Source organism: Schistocerca nitens, chromosome 2, assembly GCF_023898315.1.
Source record: "Schistocerca nitens isolate TAMUIC-IGC-003100 chromosome 2, iqSchNite1.1, whole genome shotgun sequence".
Taxonomy (NCBI): domain Eukaryota; kingdom Metazoa; phylum Arthropoda; class Insecta; order Orthoptera; family Acrididae; genus Schistocerca; species Schistocerca nitens.
In genome coordinates this window covers 815,930,923-815,948,060 of record NC_064615.1, presented here as the reverse complement: position 1 = coordinate 815,948,060, position 17,138 = coordinate 815,930,923, and the positions used below count along the sequence as shown (strand labels likewise).

General features: G+C 43.6%; 1 protein-coding gene across 1 annotated transcript in view; it reads right to left on the bottom strand.

The window, feature by feature from the left end:
• The window catches only part of LOC126235361 (pickpocket protein 28-like), a 174,058-nt gene that overhangs the window by 85,314 nt on the left and 71,606 nt on the right, over window positions 1-17,138 (bottom strand). Inside the window, exon 3 of the mRNA XM_049944083.1 lies at window positions 7,575-7,808. Coding sequence (XP_049800040.1) covers window positions 7,575-7,808 — 234 coding nt within the window. The remainder of the gene's footprint in view (window positions 1-7,574; window positions 7,809-17,138) is intronic.

Below are 17,138 nucleotides of genomic sequence, written 5' to 3'. Positions count from 1 at the left end.
TTCTTTTAACTGTTTCATATTCTTACGATAATTTGTCACTGAATATGTTCGTGTTACACTTCAGTGCAACTAGTGCACTCGTTTTGGGTGAGGATTTATAATAAACAACAAAACTGATGGTAACTTTGACTTTACATACGTATCTCACCTGGTCACAAAATTAAATTACAGTGTCACTATCCCACCACCCTTTTGATATCTGCTGCGCAGGGTAGCCGCGTGGTCTAGGGCCCTTACCACGGATCGCGCGGTTCCCCCCATCGGAGGTTCGAGTCCTCCCTCGGGCATGGGTGTGTGTGTTGCCTTTAGCGTAAGTTAGTTTAAGTTAGATTAAGTAGCGTGTAAGGTTAGGTACCGATGACCTCAGCAGTTTTGTCCCTTAGGGACTTACTACAAATTTCCCAATTTTTTGAAGTGCCAGCCGGTATGGCCGAGCGGTTCTAGGCGTTTCAGTCTCTAAGCGCGCGACCGCTACGGTCGCAGGTTCGAATCCTGCCTTGGGCAGGGATGTGTGTGCTGTCCTTAGGTTAGTTAGGTTTAAGTAGTTCTAAGTTCTAGGGGACTGATGACCTCAGATGTTAAGTATCATAGTGCTCAGAGCCATTTGAACCATTTTTTGAAGTCCGTAGGGCCATAACTCACCGGTAATAAAAAGTTCTTGCGTAAAAATGGTACTTTACCGCCTTCACTGGGCATCTACATACCGACACATGTTAGTTACCTAAAGGGGTAGGCGGTGTGATAGTACTCAGAATTATTCAAAGGAAAAGACCTACTTTGTTGTTAGATAATATTATGAGGGGTGCGTGTTTATATTATAAGATACAGTTGACGCTGTAAATAAAAATCATCCATCTGATGATGAACAAAACTTCCGGGGCAGGTAATTCGAGGGAAAAATATATTTTAATGGAAAAATGTCATCAAGTACCTGTTTTTGTAACATACCTGACACAGTTTAATTTGTGGGTGTGGGATGTATTAATTAAGCAAAGGTCATGTTATTATCGCTTTTATAAACATTTGAAATAAAATTAAATTACATTGTTAAATGTGTGGGCAGTTAAACATTTTCACATCTTCAATTTCTCCGTTTTCCTTCGATGCTTCAAAATTCATTTCGTTTCTGCAACTAAATGAAAGGCAGCCTGTTTTTTACCTCTCACTTAGTTGCAAAGACGGAATATGCCTCCAGCAATTTTTTTTACATTTGCATATACCGAGCGTAATATGGCAACCTTATTATCATACCGCGTGTCTGAAATCTCTCGTCACAATTTGCTACTTCTGTTGGTAAGTATATAATTTATGTATGATTGTCTATGTTGGAGGAATCTTATCACGCTATTTCAGTTCATGGAAACAAAGGACCTGAAATTAAATGCTTTGTACAAGATGTAGTGAACGTGGACTGGGACACGGCAGGATAGGAAAGGCGTGAAGCAAGATTACAGTTTAGCGTCCCGTCGACATCGAGGTCACTGTAAACGGAAGTGGTCAGTGTAACTGATTTTAATCTGTTTGTTCCAAATAATATTTATTACAAGTGTATGAATACTCCCTGCTGTAAACTGAGCTGGTGTAATTGAGACTGGAATATAGTCTATGCCGAAGGCAATGCACTGTGAAAAGAGGGTGTAGCCTGGTATTTGGATTTGAAGGTGGATCTAATTTACGTCATTAATTTTCATGTGTTATTAAGGAGCGTCAAGCTCATGACTTTTATGTATGTAGCCATTTCCACAATAAGTTACTATTTTCTACATCTCATATGTTGTAGTTTGCAGCCTTATTTGGGTGGCTTACTGTTTCCTTTATGATGCATGTTGGTAGGGTAGTTCTGGCATCGGACATCGCGTTCCTGTTTCCTGGGCCCAGAGCAGAGACGTCTTCTTCCCGCTGCGACCCACCCGCGGATTCCGAGACGGCTATCCACAGTAAATGGCTGTAACTTTTGCGATATATTGCTAAGATTCGGATCTTGAATAACGTTGAAAATTTTCTTAATACCTCTCTATGTTTCCAAGATACACAAGTTCAAATTTACACTACTTATACACTTAAAATACCCACATAAAATCCCGTGTGAGGCAAAAACCTCTATAGAGATACGCAGCACAGAGAAATATACTGTAAAGTGTCTCCATTATTGTCTGGGAGTCCTATGTAGCACTAAAGCACGTGCAAATTTTTTTTTGTAGGTAAAATGCGGAATGAGGTGTTAAATTAGTTTTTCGTATTCAGAGTCGCATAAGTTAAGACCCTGCTGCAGCAGGTAAGGGAATGGAACCACCGGAATAATGCTCCGATCGGAGCTAAAAAAATGCAAGCATGTTCGTGTTTCTAGAATGAAATTTTCACTCTACATCTGGAGAGCTTCTGTGAAGTTTGGAAGGTAGGAGTCGAGGTAGTGACGGAATTAAAGCTGTGAGGACGGGGTGTGAGTCGCGTTTGGGTAGCTCAGTTGGTAGAACACTTGCCCGCGAAAGGCAAAGGTCCCGAGTTCGAGTCTCGGTCCGGCACACAGTTTTAATCTGCCAGGAAAGTTTCATGTTCGTGCCTCATTATACCTTCCTCAGTACTTTTAAAAATGTTTTCAAAATGTGTTGGCATTCGAATACGTTCGTGTTTTTTTGTGCTGAGATGGAAGAAGACAGGGACAGTGGCAAAGGGAAGGAAAGGTAATAAATAGTGGAAGATAGTGGAGGTTGTGTTACAGAAAGAGCGAAGGAGCCAATCGCAGTGTGAGACAGAGGGACACAATGGGACATAGTTGACAGAGATAAAACGGGGAAGCGTGAAGGAAACAGTATCCAGGGGGGGGGGGGGGGGGACAGAGGAATAAAGAGATGTTGGAAGTGGGTGAGAGCCAGCGATAATGACAGACAGACAGAGTACATGACAACGACAACGAAGAAGAGAGAGTGATAGGGAAAAGAGACAGCAGCAGTAGGAAGAAGGAATGAGATATTACGAGTAAAAGGGAGCAAGAGGGAGACGGTGATAGTGAGAGGCGACAGTAATAGTAGGACAGAACGAAAGAGACAAATCCAGGGACACAAAGACAGTGACAGTGATATGGGCAGAATGAATGAATGAGTGAGAAAGGGCAACTGGGTGTGGGTGGGTACAAGCGACTAACAGAGGTGGACTAGTGAATGCGTTACAGTTAGGGGAGCTTGTCTGGGTTTGAGGTGAGTTGTATGCTAAAGAAAGAGCGAATATCTTCGCGTGCCAAAACTTTTGCGAAAACTTTCAAAGATGCTGAGGAAGGTAGAATTACGCAGCTGGTACCCCAATTTTCAGTCAGAATTTTTTAAATAAACACGAGCATATTTGCATTTTTCCGTTGATGACGTACTAAATGGAAAATAATTGCGCAAAAGTGAGGCACTCCAAGGAATAGGGTACGGGAGAAACGATATAAAATAATCATAATTATAAAACCGTGAAGCAATTTCCATCAGTTCAGTACGAATGAGTTTTAATGCAGTCGGTTACCCATCATTCCTAGTGGTTTGTAGGACAATTGGGGATAACCTTGATGTACTTTACGTCTATGTTTAGACTGAGAGGGCTGATCGATAACAATGTCGAATACAAAGCCTTTTCATGGGATGACTGGAGATCTCGACATCATTTTGGTGCACCTTTAGTACAACGGGACTAACAACACTGTGAAAATTTCTGGAAATTTTTAGCAACGAATTGAAGCTTCTAAATGGATCTAACACAACTTGAAATAATTTTAACATGTTCTATGTTTCCCATCATTTTATGTTGGTAAATGTAAGCAATTGAACTTGTCAACAGAGCATCAGTCCATTGACGGACTGGCACGTCTCATATTTCATTACGTTTATTTCATTTCATCGCAATATGTGGCAGCCTCCTGCCGATTAATAAGCCTGTTACAATGACTATGGATAACAGCAATGATTGCAGGGGTTAAGCCGATAAATCCTATCTAAATATTTCCTTCAAGCGGCGGGTACTTTGTATATTAAATATTTCTACAGCTGATCATTTTACCTAGGTCATGACGAGTCGACAGGAGAGCGGAGGTCTAGGGCAGTGACTTGCGAACCCTCCAGCCTCCAGTAGAGTCCTCAGAGGAGCGAGATTCGAAACTCACAAAAACACATATAGCGCGAGGCCCGAAGGGACGCGTCCGGGCTTCTTTCCGAAAGCAGCTGTGTCCTGATTATTGCGAGGGGGTCGGCGTCTGCACATTTGTCCGAGAGCCGTGCGCTGCGTTGTATGGGGTCAGATTTTTAACTAAAGAAGTCGTATAATGAGCCACGAAGAAATCCTTGTCCTGTGCAGTCCTTTGCCGTTTTACGTGCCGAGTTATCATCTCAAAGCACATTTCTAAGTAACTGACTGCCCGCCTCCTAGAAGAGAGTGCAGTAAGAGTACTGGTATAGTGCACATGTTCTCGTGGGAATGGACACACCTGTATTACGCTTAGAAATTACATCTCTTTGTGAAGTTGTGTGCCGACATTTTGACACCGCTGCACGTTAGGAAGCAGCCTCATGTGCAGCAAATAGCAAAAACAGTTTTCACTGGATAATTTTAAAAAGTAACAGTGATTGGGAAACAGGAGAATTTCAGATGCGGGAGAGTAGCGTGTTAGCTACAATAAAGACACTTTAAGAGTTTGTTAAGATTAATATCATTTGCCAGCCGTTAGCGGAACTTTTCCGTTAGCAAACGAGAGTTTCGTGAATGCTGGAGGGAATTATGATGACATTCGACGTTGAGACTCAAATGGTTCAAATCTCTCTGAGCACTATGCGACTTAACTTCTGAGGTCATCACTCGCCTAGAACTTAGAACTAATTAAACCTAACTAACCTAAGGACATCACACACATCCATGCCCGAGGCAGGATTCGAACCTGCGACCGTAGCGGTCGCTCGTCTCCAGACTGTAGCGCCCAGAACCGCACGGCCACTCCGGCCGGCCGTTGAGACTCAGGAGAGTACGTTCAAGTTTAGGTCTGAGGCGAGTGCACTGAAGGCTAGGGCGCAGTCGAGAACATACTGGAATTTAGAACAGCGCCGAGTACAGTCGAGCTGAGACTGTAGCAGGTTTCTCATGGCGACGTTACAACACGCAGCGGCTGATGTGTTTCTTCGGGCGGCCAGCCACATCACTCGCAGCTCCCAAGTTTCTCGAATGCAGAAGCAGAACTCTCAGCTCAGGTGAGCAGGACAAATAAACTTACTGTTTGCAAGCAGTTTCCGCAACTTCCATGTTTTTTCTTCTGTGGCGGAGGTGTTATTCATGACAAGGATAGCTATGCTGCTTACATATGATAGTCGCACACAATTCTGGCTAAATCAGAGTAATCACCACGATCGCTGTAGACTTTTGAGACGGTGGTCTTTCCATTCACCCATACGAAGTGGACTTTGCCAAGTTATTCGATTGCTAGTCAAAATATTTCTCAAGTCTGTAAATGTCAACTTCCGTTTCCTCCGAGCTTAAATCGTTCTCAATATTCTTCAGCGATTAATTCAGTGTTAATGTGTGTCAGAATAGAGATTATTATAATATTGAATTTAACTTGGACCAATTTTTAATTTAATAAGTTTGATGATCTCCCATTTTGTTATATTTTCAGAGTACCAACACCCAGGACTCATTGGTCAGGGCCATCCTGTTCCATATCGTTTCCGTTGCGTGACGGTTCGTATTATCGCATCTCAATCTGTGGGGCACTACACTACTGGCCATTAAAATTGCTACACCAAGAAGAAATGCAGATGATAAACGGGTATTCATTGGACAAATGCATTATACGAGAACTGACATGTGATTGCATTTTCACGCAATTTGGGTGCATAGATTCTGAGAAATCAGTACCCAGAACAACCACCTCTGGACGTAATAACGGCCTTGATACGCCTGGGCAATGAGTCAAACAGAGCTTGGATGGCGTGTACAGGTACAGCTGCCATGCAGCTTCAACACCATACCACGGTGACCAGCCAGTTGCTCGGCCACCATTGACCAGACGTTTTCAATTGGTGAGAGATCTGGAGAATGTGCTGGCCAGGGCAGCAGTCGAACATTTTCTGTATCCAGAAAGGCCCGTACAGGACCTGCAACATGCGGTTGTGCATTATCCTGCTGAAATGTAGGGTTTCGCAGGGATCGAATGAAGGTTGGAGTCACGGGTCGTAACACATCTCAAATGTAACGTCCACTGTTCAAAGTGCCGTCAATGCGAACAAGAGGTGACCGAGACGTGTAACCAATGCCACCCCATACCATCACGCCGGGTGATACGCCAGTATGGCGATGACGAATACACGCGTCGAATGTGCGTTCACCGCGATGTCGCCAAACACGGATGCGACCACCATGATGCTGTAATCAGAACCTGGATTCATCCGAAAAAATGACGTTTTGTCATTCGCGCACCCAGGTTCATCGTTGAGTACACAGTCGCAGGCGCTCCTGTCTGTGATGCAGCGTCAAGGGTAACCGCAGCCATGGTCTCCGCGCTGATAGTCCATGCTGCTACAAACGTCGTCGAACTGTTCGTGCAGATGCTAGTTGTCTTGCAAACGTCCCCTTCTCTTGACTCAGGGATCGAGACGTGGCTGCACGATCCGGTACAACCATGCGGATAAGATGCCTGTCACCTCGACTGCTAGTGATACGAGGCCGTTGGGATCCAGCACGGCGTTCCGTATTACCCTCCTGAACCCACCGATTCCATGTTCTGCCAACAGTCATTGTATCTCGACCAACGCGAGCAGCAATGTCGTGATACGATAAACCGCAATCGTGATAGGCTACAACCCGACCTTTATCAAAGTCGGAAACGTGATGGTACGCATTTCTTCTCCTTACACGAGGCATCACAGCAACGTTTCACGTGGCAACGCCGGTCAACTGCTGTTTGTGTATGAGAAATCAGTTGGAAACTTTCCTCACGTCAGCACGTTGTAGGTTTCGCCACTGGCGCCAACCTTGTGTGGATGCTCTGAAAAGCTAATCATTTGCATATCACAGCATCTTCTTCCTGTCGGTTAAATTTCGCGTCTGTAGCACGTCATCTTCGTGGTGTAGCAATTTCAGTGGCCAGTAGTGTATTTGACTTTAGGCATGTGCAACTGAAAGGTATCATTGTGACAGCTAAATCGTCATGTCTGGAGCTGATTTGTAGTCTTACACTGATAAAAAATTTTCCCATTCCATCGTGGCAGGCTGTTATAGCAACCAGTTTAAAAGTGTTTCAGAACAAAACCAGTCTCTGTTGCGAAATTATTTAATGTCAATAACGCATTTCGCCCTTTTGGTGCGTCATCAAACTGTGTAAAAGTAGCTGGATACGAGAGCCGTTACTCTCAAAACCACAGGAAGATAAAATAGTGAAAGTAGCTGGATATCTCACCCACCAGTCATAAAACCGGATATAATGTAAAATAGACGGATGGATTATGTATTCAGCTAGTTTGGTGTCGCAAGCCAGAATGTTTTTGTTCTGTAACACTTACAGTGATAGTAACATTGAGACATTCTCAAGTTGGAGATAACGGTGTGGGGAAACTCACTCGTCCTGGGTGAGGTTGGCCTGGTGGTAGTAGGCGTCGGTGTAGTTGAAGAGCTCCCGCTGCGTCTTGGTCTCGCTGCAGATAGTGACGGCTGGGAACGGCACGGCCCACACCGGTGTCGTCGTCTCGGCTAACGTCACGATCACCGGCGTTTCTTCCCACTTGAGCCACACTCTCCGTATCAGGTTGCTGCACAAGGCCAGGCTGATCGCGAACAGGAACAGCCACAACAACCTGCCGGCAGAGCAACGAGACTTTCGAGTGGCACACCGTGGTATCCTCTGTGACTTCTCTCCGTCATTCTGCACAGTATTCTGCAAAGACTAAAGTTCACAGATGTTAACTTATTTCAGAGACTCCAGCATCTACTGAGACCTATTCATCTCTGTGCTAGAAGAAAAGTTAGAATACACACACACACACACACACACACACACACACACACACACACACACACATAGCAAGAGGGACAGAGAGAGAGAGAGAGAGAGAGAGAGAGAGAGAGAGAGAGAGAGAAAAAGAAAGAAAAGAGAGAGAAAGAGAGAAGAGAGAGTGACAGAGATTTGTTTATATCTTTTCACTTGCTCCAGTTCAACCACCGTACCTTATCACACACCCTAGTCGTCTATATGTGCCCTCCCATATACCATCCAGTCAGTAGAAACAGCCAAATTTATAAAAGGAAGGAAAGAAGGAACACTGGGATTAATGACCCGTCGACATCGGGATCATTCTAAACGTAGAACGAGCTCGGATTCTGTCAAGGTTAGGGAAGGAAATCCTTCGTGCCCTTTCAAAGTGCTGCGTGCCAACGTCGTATAGGGCAGTTGTTGTAGTCTTCAGTCGAGAGACTGGTTTCATGCAGCTCTCTATGCTACTCTATCTTGTGCAAGCTTCTTCATCTCTGAGTAATTACTGCAACCTACATCCTTCTGAATTTGCTTACTGTATTCATCTCTTGGTCTCCCTCTACGATTTTTACTATCCACGCTTCCCTCCAGCACTAAATTGGTGATCCCTTGATATGTTAGAATGTGTCCTACCAAACGATCCCTTCTTTTAGTCAAGTTGTGCCACAAATTCCTCTTCTCCTCGATTCTATTCAGTACCTCTTCATTAGTTGCGTACTCTGATCTTCAGCAGTCTTCTGTAGCACCATATTCTCTTCTTGTCTAAGCTATTTATCGTCCATGTTTCACTTCCGTACTTTGATACACTCCACACAAATACTTTCAGAAAAAAACTTCCCGACACTTACATCTATACCGGATGTAAGCAAATTTCTCTTCTTTAGAAAAGCTTTCCGTGCCATAGCAAGTCTACATTTTGTATCCTCTCTACTTCGACCATCATCAGTTATTTTGATCCCCAAATAGCAAAAGTCATCTACTACTTAAAGTTTCTCATTTCATAATCTAATTACCTGAGCATCAACTGATTTAATTCATCTTCATTCCATTATCCTCGTTTTACTTTTGTTGATGTTCATCTTTTATTCTCCTTTCGACACACTGTCCATTCTGTTCAACTGTTCTTCCAAGTCCTTTGTTGTCTCTGACAGAATTACAATGTCATCGGCAAACGTCAAGTTCTCTACTTCTTCTCCCTGGGTTTCAATTCCTACTCCACATTTTTCGTTTGTTTGCTTTACTGCTTGCTCAATATACAGATTGAATAATATCGGGGATAGGCTACATCCCTGTCTCACACCCCTCTCAACAATTGCTTCTCTTTCATGCCCCTCGACTCTTATAGCTGTCATCTGTTTTCTTTACAAATTGTAAATAGCCTTTCGCTCCCGTTATTTTACCCCTGACACTTTCAGAATTTGAAACACCGTATTCCTGTCAACATTGTCCAAAGCTACTCTAAGTCTATAAATGCTATAAACATAGGTTTGCCTTTCCTTATTCTATCCTCCAAGATACGTTTTAGGGTCAGCGTTGCCTCGCGGCTTCCAACATTTCTATCGAATCCAAACTGATCTTCCCCGAGGTCGGCTTCTACCAGTTTTTCCATTCTCCTGTATAGAATTTGTGTTAGTATTTTGCAGCTGTGACTTATTAAACTGATAGTTCCGAATTTTGACATCTGCCAACACCTGATTTCTTTGGGATTGGAATTATTATTATTGTTCTTGAAGTCTGAGAGTATTTCATCTGTCTCATACATATTGCTCGCCGGAAGGTAGAGTTTTGACATGGCTGGCTCTCCCAAGGCTATCAGTATTTCTACCGGAGCCTTGTTTCGGCTTAGGTCTTTAAATGCTCTGTCAAATTCTTCACGCAGTATCGTATCTCCCATTTCATCTTCATCTACGTCCTCTTCACTTTTCATAATATTCGCCTCAAGTACATCACCCTTGAATAGTCCCTCTAAATAATCCTTCCACCTTTTTGCTTTCCCTTCTTTGCTTAAGATTGGTTTTCCATCTCAGCTCTTGATATTCATACAGGTGGTGCCACCGAACTTCACTAATACCTACTATATATAACTTTAACCTTTCCGTTTTTAAATTTTCTAGCCTACCTACCCGAGTAAGGGATCTGACAGTCTAAGCTCCGATCCGTAGAACGCCAGTTTTGTTTCTTCTGATAACGACGTCCCCTTGAGTGGTCCCTGCTCGGAGATCAGAATGGGTAGACTATTTTACCTCCTGAATACTTTACCCAAGAGGACGACATCATCATTTAACCATACAGTAAAGGTGCATGCCCTCGGGAAAACGTACAGCTGTAGTTTCCATTTGCTTGCAGCCTTTCGCAGTACCAGCTCAGCAAGGCCTTTTAGTTGATGTTGCTAGGACAGATCAGTCAGTCATCCACAATGCTGCCCCTGCAAGTACTGAAAAGGCTGCTGCCCCTCTTCAGGAACCACATGCTTGTCTGGTCTCTCATGAGATACCCCCTGCGGTGCGGTTATCTTTATCACAGAGGCAGTAAGGTTCACCACTAACGGCAAGATCCATGGTTCATGTGGGGATAGGACAGTAAAACAGGTAAAATTTTTTAAGTCCCAGGATGAAGCTATTTCTCTACGTTACACCAATGTCGACGCGTGGCGGCCGCGATTAAAACATTTCGCCACTGGGAGACGAGAGGCAAAAAAATGGTTCAAATGGCTCTGAGCACTATGGGACTTAACATCTGATGTCATCAGTCCCCTAGACTTAGAACTACTTAAACCTAATTAACCTAAGGACATCACAATATCCAAGCCCGAGGCAGGATTCGAACTTGCGATCGTAGCAGCCGCGTGGTTCCGTTCTGAAGCACCTAGAACCGCTCGACCACAGCGGTCGGCAGTCACCAGTCAGCAGACTCAGCAGAATATAGTGAGTCAGAGCAGCCATATGCGGTCACATCACCTTCGTTATGTCTGTAGTTTAGCGAACTCGTTAAGCATGGATGACAGAACGAAAACCGCTGACGCCTTCGTAGTAGCAAACGGTATGCGGTGAAGCCGAAAGACGTTGGGTAAACATTAGCCACTGCTTCACTCAATAAATATCCTAGCAGTTTAACTCGTAAGGCAGTAACGGAGCGACGTGGCGCAGTTGTTAGCACACTGGACTCGCATTCGGGTGGACGACGGCTCAATCCTGCGTCCGACCACCCTGATTCAGGTTGTCTATGATTTCCCTAAATCGCTTTAGGTAGAAGATGATGGTTTCTTTGAAAGGCCACGGCCGACTTCCTTCGCCATCCGTCCCTAATCCGATGAGACCGATGACTTCGCTGTTTGGTCTCCTCCCCCAACTCAATGAAACCCAAAACGTAAGGCAGTCGGTCAGGTGGATCGATGGCAAACATGACGTTCGCACTCGTTTTCTTGGTTGCAACGAATTGACATCTGGCACAAATCAGTTGTAGGTTTCCTGCACAAAACGGACAACAGCCTTCACTGAGAGAGCGAGAGGTAGCTCGCCATAATCACCAGTCGGAGAGTTCAACACCTCAGTCTGTCGTTGATGGGAGGAGGTGGAGGTGTTTCCATACCAAGAGGATCAGGTCACCTGCGTTCCTGAGACTGTGGCGGACTGAACAGGGCCTACCGAACGGCATGCCATTATCGTCAAATTTCAACGCTACACGGCAGCTGTCATCGCGTTACGACAGATGAAGATTAAGGTTGGTGGGCGGGAGGGGACAGAGAACCTCCAAAATCGGCGTGTGTAACCTCATCAGGCGCACCGCCGTCACTCACTGCCGCGGCGTCGCGGTACAGCCGGTGCGGTGACCACCGCAAGCGGCGAACTGGCATAGCAGCAGCCGGCCGGAACGAAGTGCTCGTTGTCAGCCGCATTGAGCGGCTGAAGGCCGATTATGTGACGTGATCCCTCAGCGGGTTAACAGACAATGCCAACCACAAATTAAGACGCTACCTGTATATGTTCGGAGCCGGCCGGGGTGGCCTGGCGGTTCTAGGCGCAACAGTTTGGAACCGCGCGACTGCTACGGTCGCAGGTTCGAATCCTGCCTCGGGCATGGATGTGTGTGATGTCCTTAGGCTAGTTAGGTTTAAGTGGGGGACTGATGGCCCCAGAAGTTAAGTCCCATAGTGCTCAGAGCCATTTGAACCATTTTCTTTGTTCGAAATAAACAACTAATTCGGGATCTTCTTTCACTGAGGCTATGGGCGACCACATGTCACTAACGTCCTTCCGAGGAAAAATAGTAAGGAGCGAACTGGGAAAGAGCATCCGGACAGAGAACTAACTCTGCTTACGCCCTCTCAGTAGTCGCCGGGAAGTGGTCGAACCTCTGACACTTGCATAATTTACTTCAGAAGGCTGTACGAAGCGTCTCGTACAGAGCCACAAGATTAGTTACAACAATTGTTGGGTGAGTCACTGATAAACCTTTCTTTCTCACACAGGTCAGATCTGTCCATAATAAGACACACTGAGTTCATAGCTACTTTGTACAAAGCGTAGTATCCCAATTGAAGCAGAATTACAGTAAAGTGTATTTTTGTACCAGTAGATCGTAAAATTTATAATTTTTCGAGGCGCAGAGCGCCTTTTGATAGGTTTATTCCTGTGATATATTCCCCGTTGCGGGGTGGTGATGCAAAAGAGTGCTTTGTTACGTGTAACTCTGAGTCTATGAGACGAAGTAAGAAGTAAATTTTGATATTCATTATAGTGTATTTAGTGTGTGGTGCACAAGGATTATTGTGATAGAAAAGGAAACTGCACAAAAGTAGCACAAACGCGAGCAGCTATTACAACAGACAAGGTATCCTCTCTGAATGCATTTGTGTTAAGTAATTAAATTTCAAATTCTCTTTCAAATTCTAAAGGTGGCAGGGGTAAAATACAGGGAGCGAAAGGCTATTTACAATTTGTACAGAAAATAGATGGCAGTTATAAGAGTCGAGGGGCATGAAAGGGAAGCAGTGGTTGGGAAGGGTGTGAGACAGGGTTGTAGCCTCTCCACGATGTTATTCAATACGTATATTGAGCAAGCAGTAAAGGAAACAAAATAAAACTTCGGAGTAGGTATTAAAATCCATGGAGAAGAAATAAAACTTTGAGGTTCGCCGATGACATTGTAATTCTGTCAGAGACAGCAAAGGACTTGGAAGAGCAGTTGAACGGAATGAACAGCGTCTTGAAAGGAGGATATAAGATGATCATCAACAAAAGCAAAACGAGGATAACTGAATGTAGTCAAATTAAGTCGGGTGATGCTGAGGGAATTAGATTAGGAAATGAGACACTTAAAGTAGTAAAGGAGTTTTGCTATTTGGGGAGCAAAATAACTGACGATGGTAGAAACAGAGAGGATATCAAATGTAGACTGGCAATGGCAAGGAAAGCGTTTCTGAAGAAGAGAAATTTGTTAACGTCGAATATTGATTTAAGTGTCAGGAAGTCGTTTCTGAAAGTATTTGTATGGAGCGTAGCCATGTATGGAAGTGAAACATGGGTGATAAATAGTTTAGACAAGAAGAGAATAGAAGCTTTCGAAATGTAGTGCTACAGAAGAATGCTGAAGATTAGATGGGTAGATCACATAACTAATGAGCAGGTATTGAACAGAATTGGGGAGAAGAGGAGTTTGTGGCACAACATGAAAAGAAGAAGGGACCGGTTGGTAGGACATGTTCTGAAACATCAAGGGATCACTAGTTTAGTATTTGGGGGCAGCATGGAGGGTAAAAATCGTAGAGGGAGAGCAAGAGATGAATACACTAAGCAGATTCAGAAGGATGTAGGTTGCAGTAGGTACTGGGAGATGAAGAAGCTTGCACAGGATAGAGTAGCATGGAGAGTTGCATCAAACCAGTCTCAGGACTGAAGACCACAACAACAACAAGAACAATTAAAAGAGCAGTCGTCTGTGACTGTTAAATTCCGGCGCCAGCGGCCGTCACTTTGAATTTCCGCCGACTGGTTCCTCCGGAGCACGCAATGACTGAGAGGGCGATCCCTGATCGGTCGCGTCCTTGCTGCTAGCAGCGTGCGGGTACAACCCTCCGGATGGAGACGATAAAAACTTCTCTCTTGCGACAGAGATGGTGAAGAAGTGTGGCTACAGTCAATTCCTGGTGATCCGTTGGACTGGTCAGGGCATATCGTCGCTCAACCTGGGGTTCCAAGCCGTTTTTGGATCGAGTGGACATGAAGACTTTTACGAAGGGGCCCACTGGAACTTCGACATATCACCATTCGCCGAATTGTGGACTCTGAACTACGTTAGACAGCCACATAAAAAAGGGACACTTACTGCTCAGATAATTGAATGACGTAGTTGCTTGTAGTGAAGTACGTTATTGGTGCGCATCGTGGTTATTGTATGGAGTCCACGTGGTTTTGGTTGCGTGTACTTCTCTTGACAAGAACCATATTTATAACATTATGTTGAGAAGCACGTATCCTGTTATTCATTTTATTGTTGTTGAAAAAGGTATTGTTCACATTTTGGAAGGAGGACTGTATAAGAGTATTGTTAACACGTGAACTATCATTTCAGTGTAGTAATGGACTTGTATGTTGTGTAAGAATTACTTGTGGTCATTTTAATACTATGTATCCTGAAGTGGAGGACGATGAACTTGCTGCTTAATTTAAATCTTTATTGTTAATTGTTAGTGAGACCTGTGCGGTTCCTGTCTGCTACATTAGGTAATGGGATTTGTTATTTATGTAAAGGCTATCCGTGGGCACTTTAAAATGTTTTAATCTAAATGCAGGAAGGTGAACCCAGTACATAACTTGAAAATTGGTTTGCTTGGTTCCAATTGCATTGTTGCCATGCTGGTTCATTTGCTGCTGTATTAATATTAGTTGTTTCTTAAAAGTGAAAGGGGAATGAAAGTTTAAATTTAAATTTTCCCTGCTCATTGACCTTAAAAGTTGTATTAAAAAAGCATTGTGTGATAAAATTTTTTATCGATTATCTTGTAATGCAAATTGAGGGTTCACCACTTGAGTGTTCTGTTTAATTATTTATTAGTAATAAATGCATTTAACTTTTCATTGGGATGTCGTTATCTGCTCCTGTAAACCCCACCATCACCAAACCATTGCTACGTCACGTAGTCTTTCACTATCAGGTCCTAGTGAAGTTAAATCAATGCTGGCAAAACTTTCCCCATCGGTGGATCCTGTAGCCGCTGGACTTATTTTTTTCCCCGAGGGTGTAACTATTTTTATTCAGAACGTATTCTCTGCAGCCAGCTGTGGAACTGGTCTGAACAAACATCATTGCAGATGGCCAAATTGCGCTTGACGGGTGAGGAGGCTAAGACGTACATCGTGTACCATGAGGTTTCGGGGAAAGTAACAATGCTTACGTAATTGGCAAATGGCTTAAAGCAACGGCACAGAAAACAAAATAGTGCTCGGTTGTTTCGAAAAATGATAAGTAATTTGATACAATTGCCAAATGAGACTGTCGAAGCGTTTTCGGACAAGATATGCAAGTTGAACGCCTAAATTTATGAGTTGACTGACAAACCGAACGCTGATGCAGTTTTATTGAGAGAAGCTGAGGATAGGGCGCTCGATGTATTCCTACGGGGAACTTCTTCAGAATTTTTTCGCAGGGTGAGACTGGAAAATCCATAATACGTAGCAGCAGCGTTGCATGTAACTAATTATCTGTAAGAGATACTTACTGCTACTATTGTCTCGGAATGACCATACAATTTTTGTGTCGAACAAAAAATGTTATCGCTGCGAAAGATAGCGTCAGTAGGAAGCACAGTGTCACCATCCTCAAAGTTTCAATTATGAATAGTTTGGCCATAAGATACAGGAGTGTAGGTCAAAGAAACAGGGTAACCATAGTGGGAAAAAGAAATCACTAAATGACAACGGGAATCTTCCTTGCGTCGAGAGCGTTCCGATTAAATAGAAGTGCATTCAGTACAAATGAAGGGGCGGATTGTTCGTCGGTTGCTTGTTTGAAAGGGAAACAATATGAATTTTTGGTATATACAGGGGCACAAGTATCGGTTGTCAGTCTGAACCCCGTAGATAAGAGCAGACTACAAGAGCCAAGGTATAGGTTACGCGCAATAGGGGGCAACGCAGTTGATTCAATTGGGACCACACGGCTCGGGTTTAAAATAGGAAACAAAAAGTTTCATAAGCAAATGGAAGTATTGCCAACTGTGGGATAAGGTGTCCCTGCCATAATTTGGTTAGATTTTCTGGGTAGGCATCGTAACAGATACATCCTTTGGCAATGGGCGACTGAACTTGGTGGTAAGATATTTCCGTTGGTTGCAACAGTTGCAAATGCTTCTATATCTCAAGATGCACCCACTGCAAAGATGGCGTGAATAAGCTGTGTATAAGTGCATTAAAAGTTGTTTGCATGACATAGTACCAGCAATATAGAAAAGCTAATCTGAGTACCAGTAGGTAGTAGCTTTCCACAGAGGGTAGTGTGTTTGGTAGAACGGCTAACGGGTAATGACATGTTGGATAAGCAACAATGTTTTGTACGCAGGTGTATAACATGTTCAAAGGATACAAATGGTCAGGTTATGGTGCAAACGATCCTGGATAATTTTGGGGTAGATGTAGTGAGTCTGATAGCCACATTAGAGGTTCTTGAATTATTGACAAATTAGATAATTTTGGTCAGTGTAAGTTATTTTCGACCCAAGATTTAAGAAGTGGATTTCATCAAATTGAGGTACACCCTGCGGATAGGCCTAAAACAGCATTTACCACAACGTCTGGTCACTAGCAATATTGCAGGATGCCTTTTGTGCTGAAAAATGTACAAGCTACATTTGAAAGTCTATTAGATGGAGTCCTCAGAGGTTTAAAACCAAATGCATGATTTATCTCAACGTTATGATTAAATTCGCTAAAAGCATGGAAGAACTTATTCAGCGTTTGGAGATGGTATTTGACACGTTGAGAAAGGATCTACTTAACCTTAACTTTGATAATTGTCACTTTGCGCAATCACAAGTGAACTATGTGGGGCATATAATTAGCCAAGAGTCAGTAAAGACGGATCCCCACTTTACGTCAGCAGTACATGACTTTCTGGTCCCTCAGAGAGTTAAATAATTGCAATCTTTCCTTGGATTAGC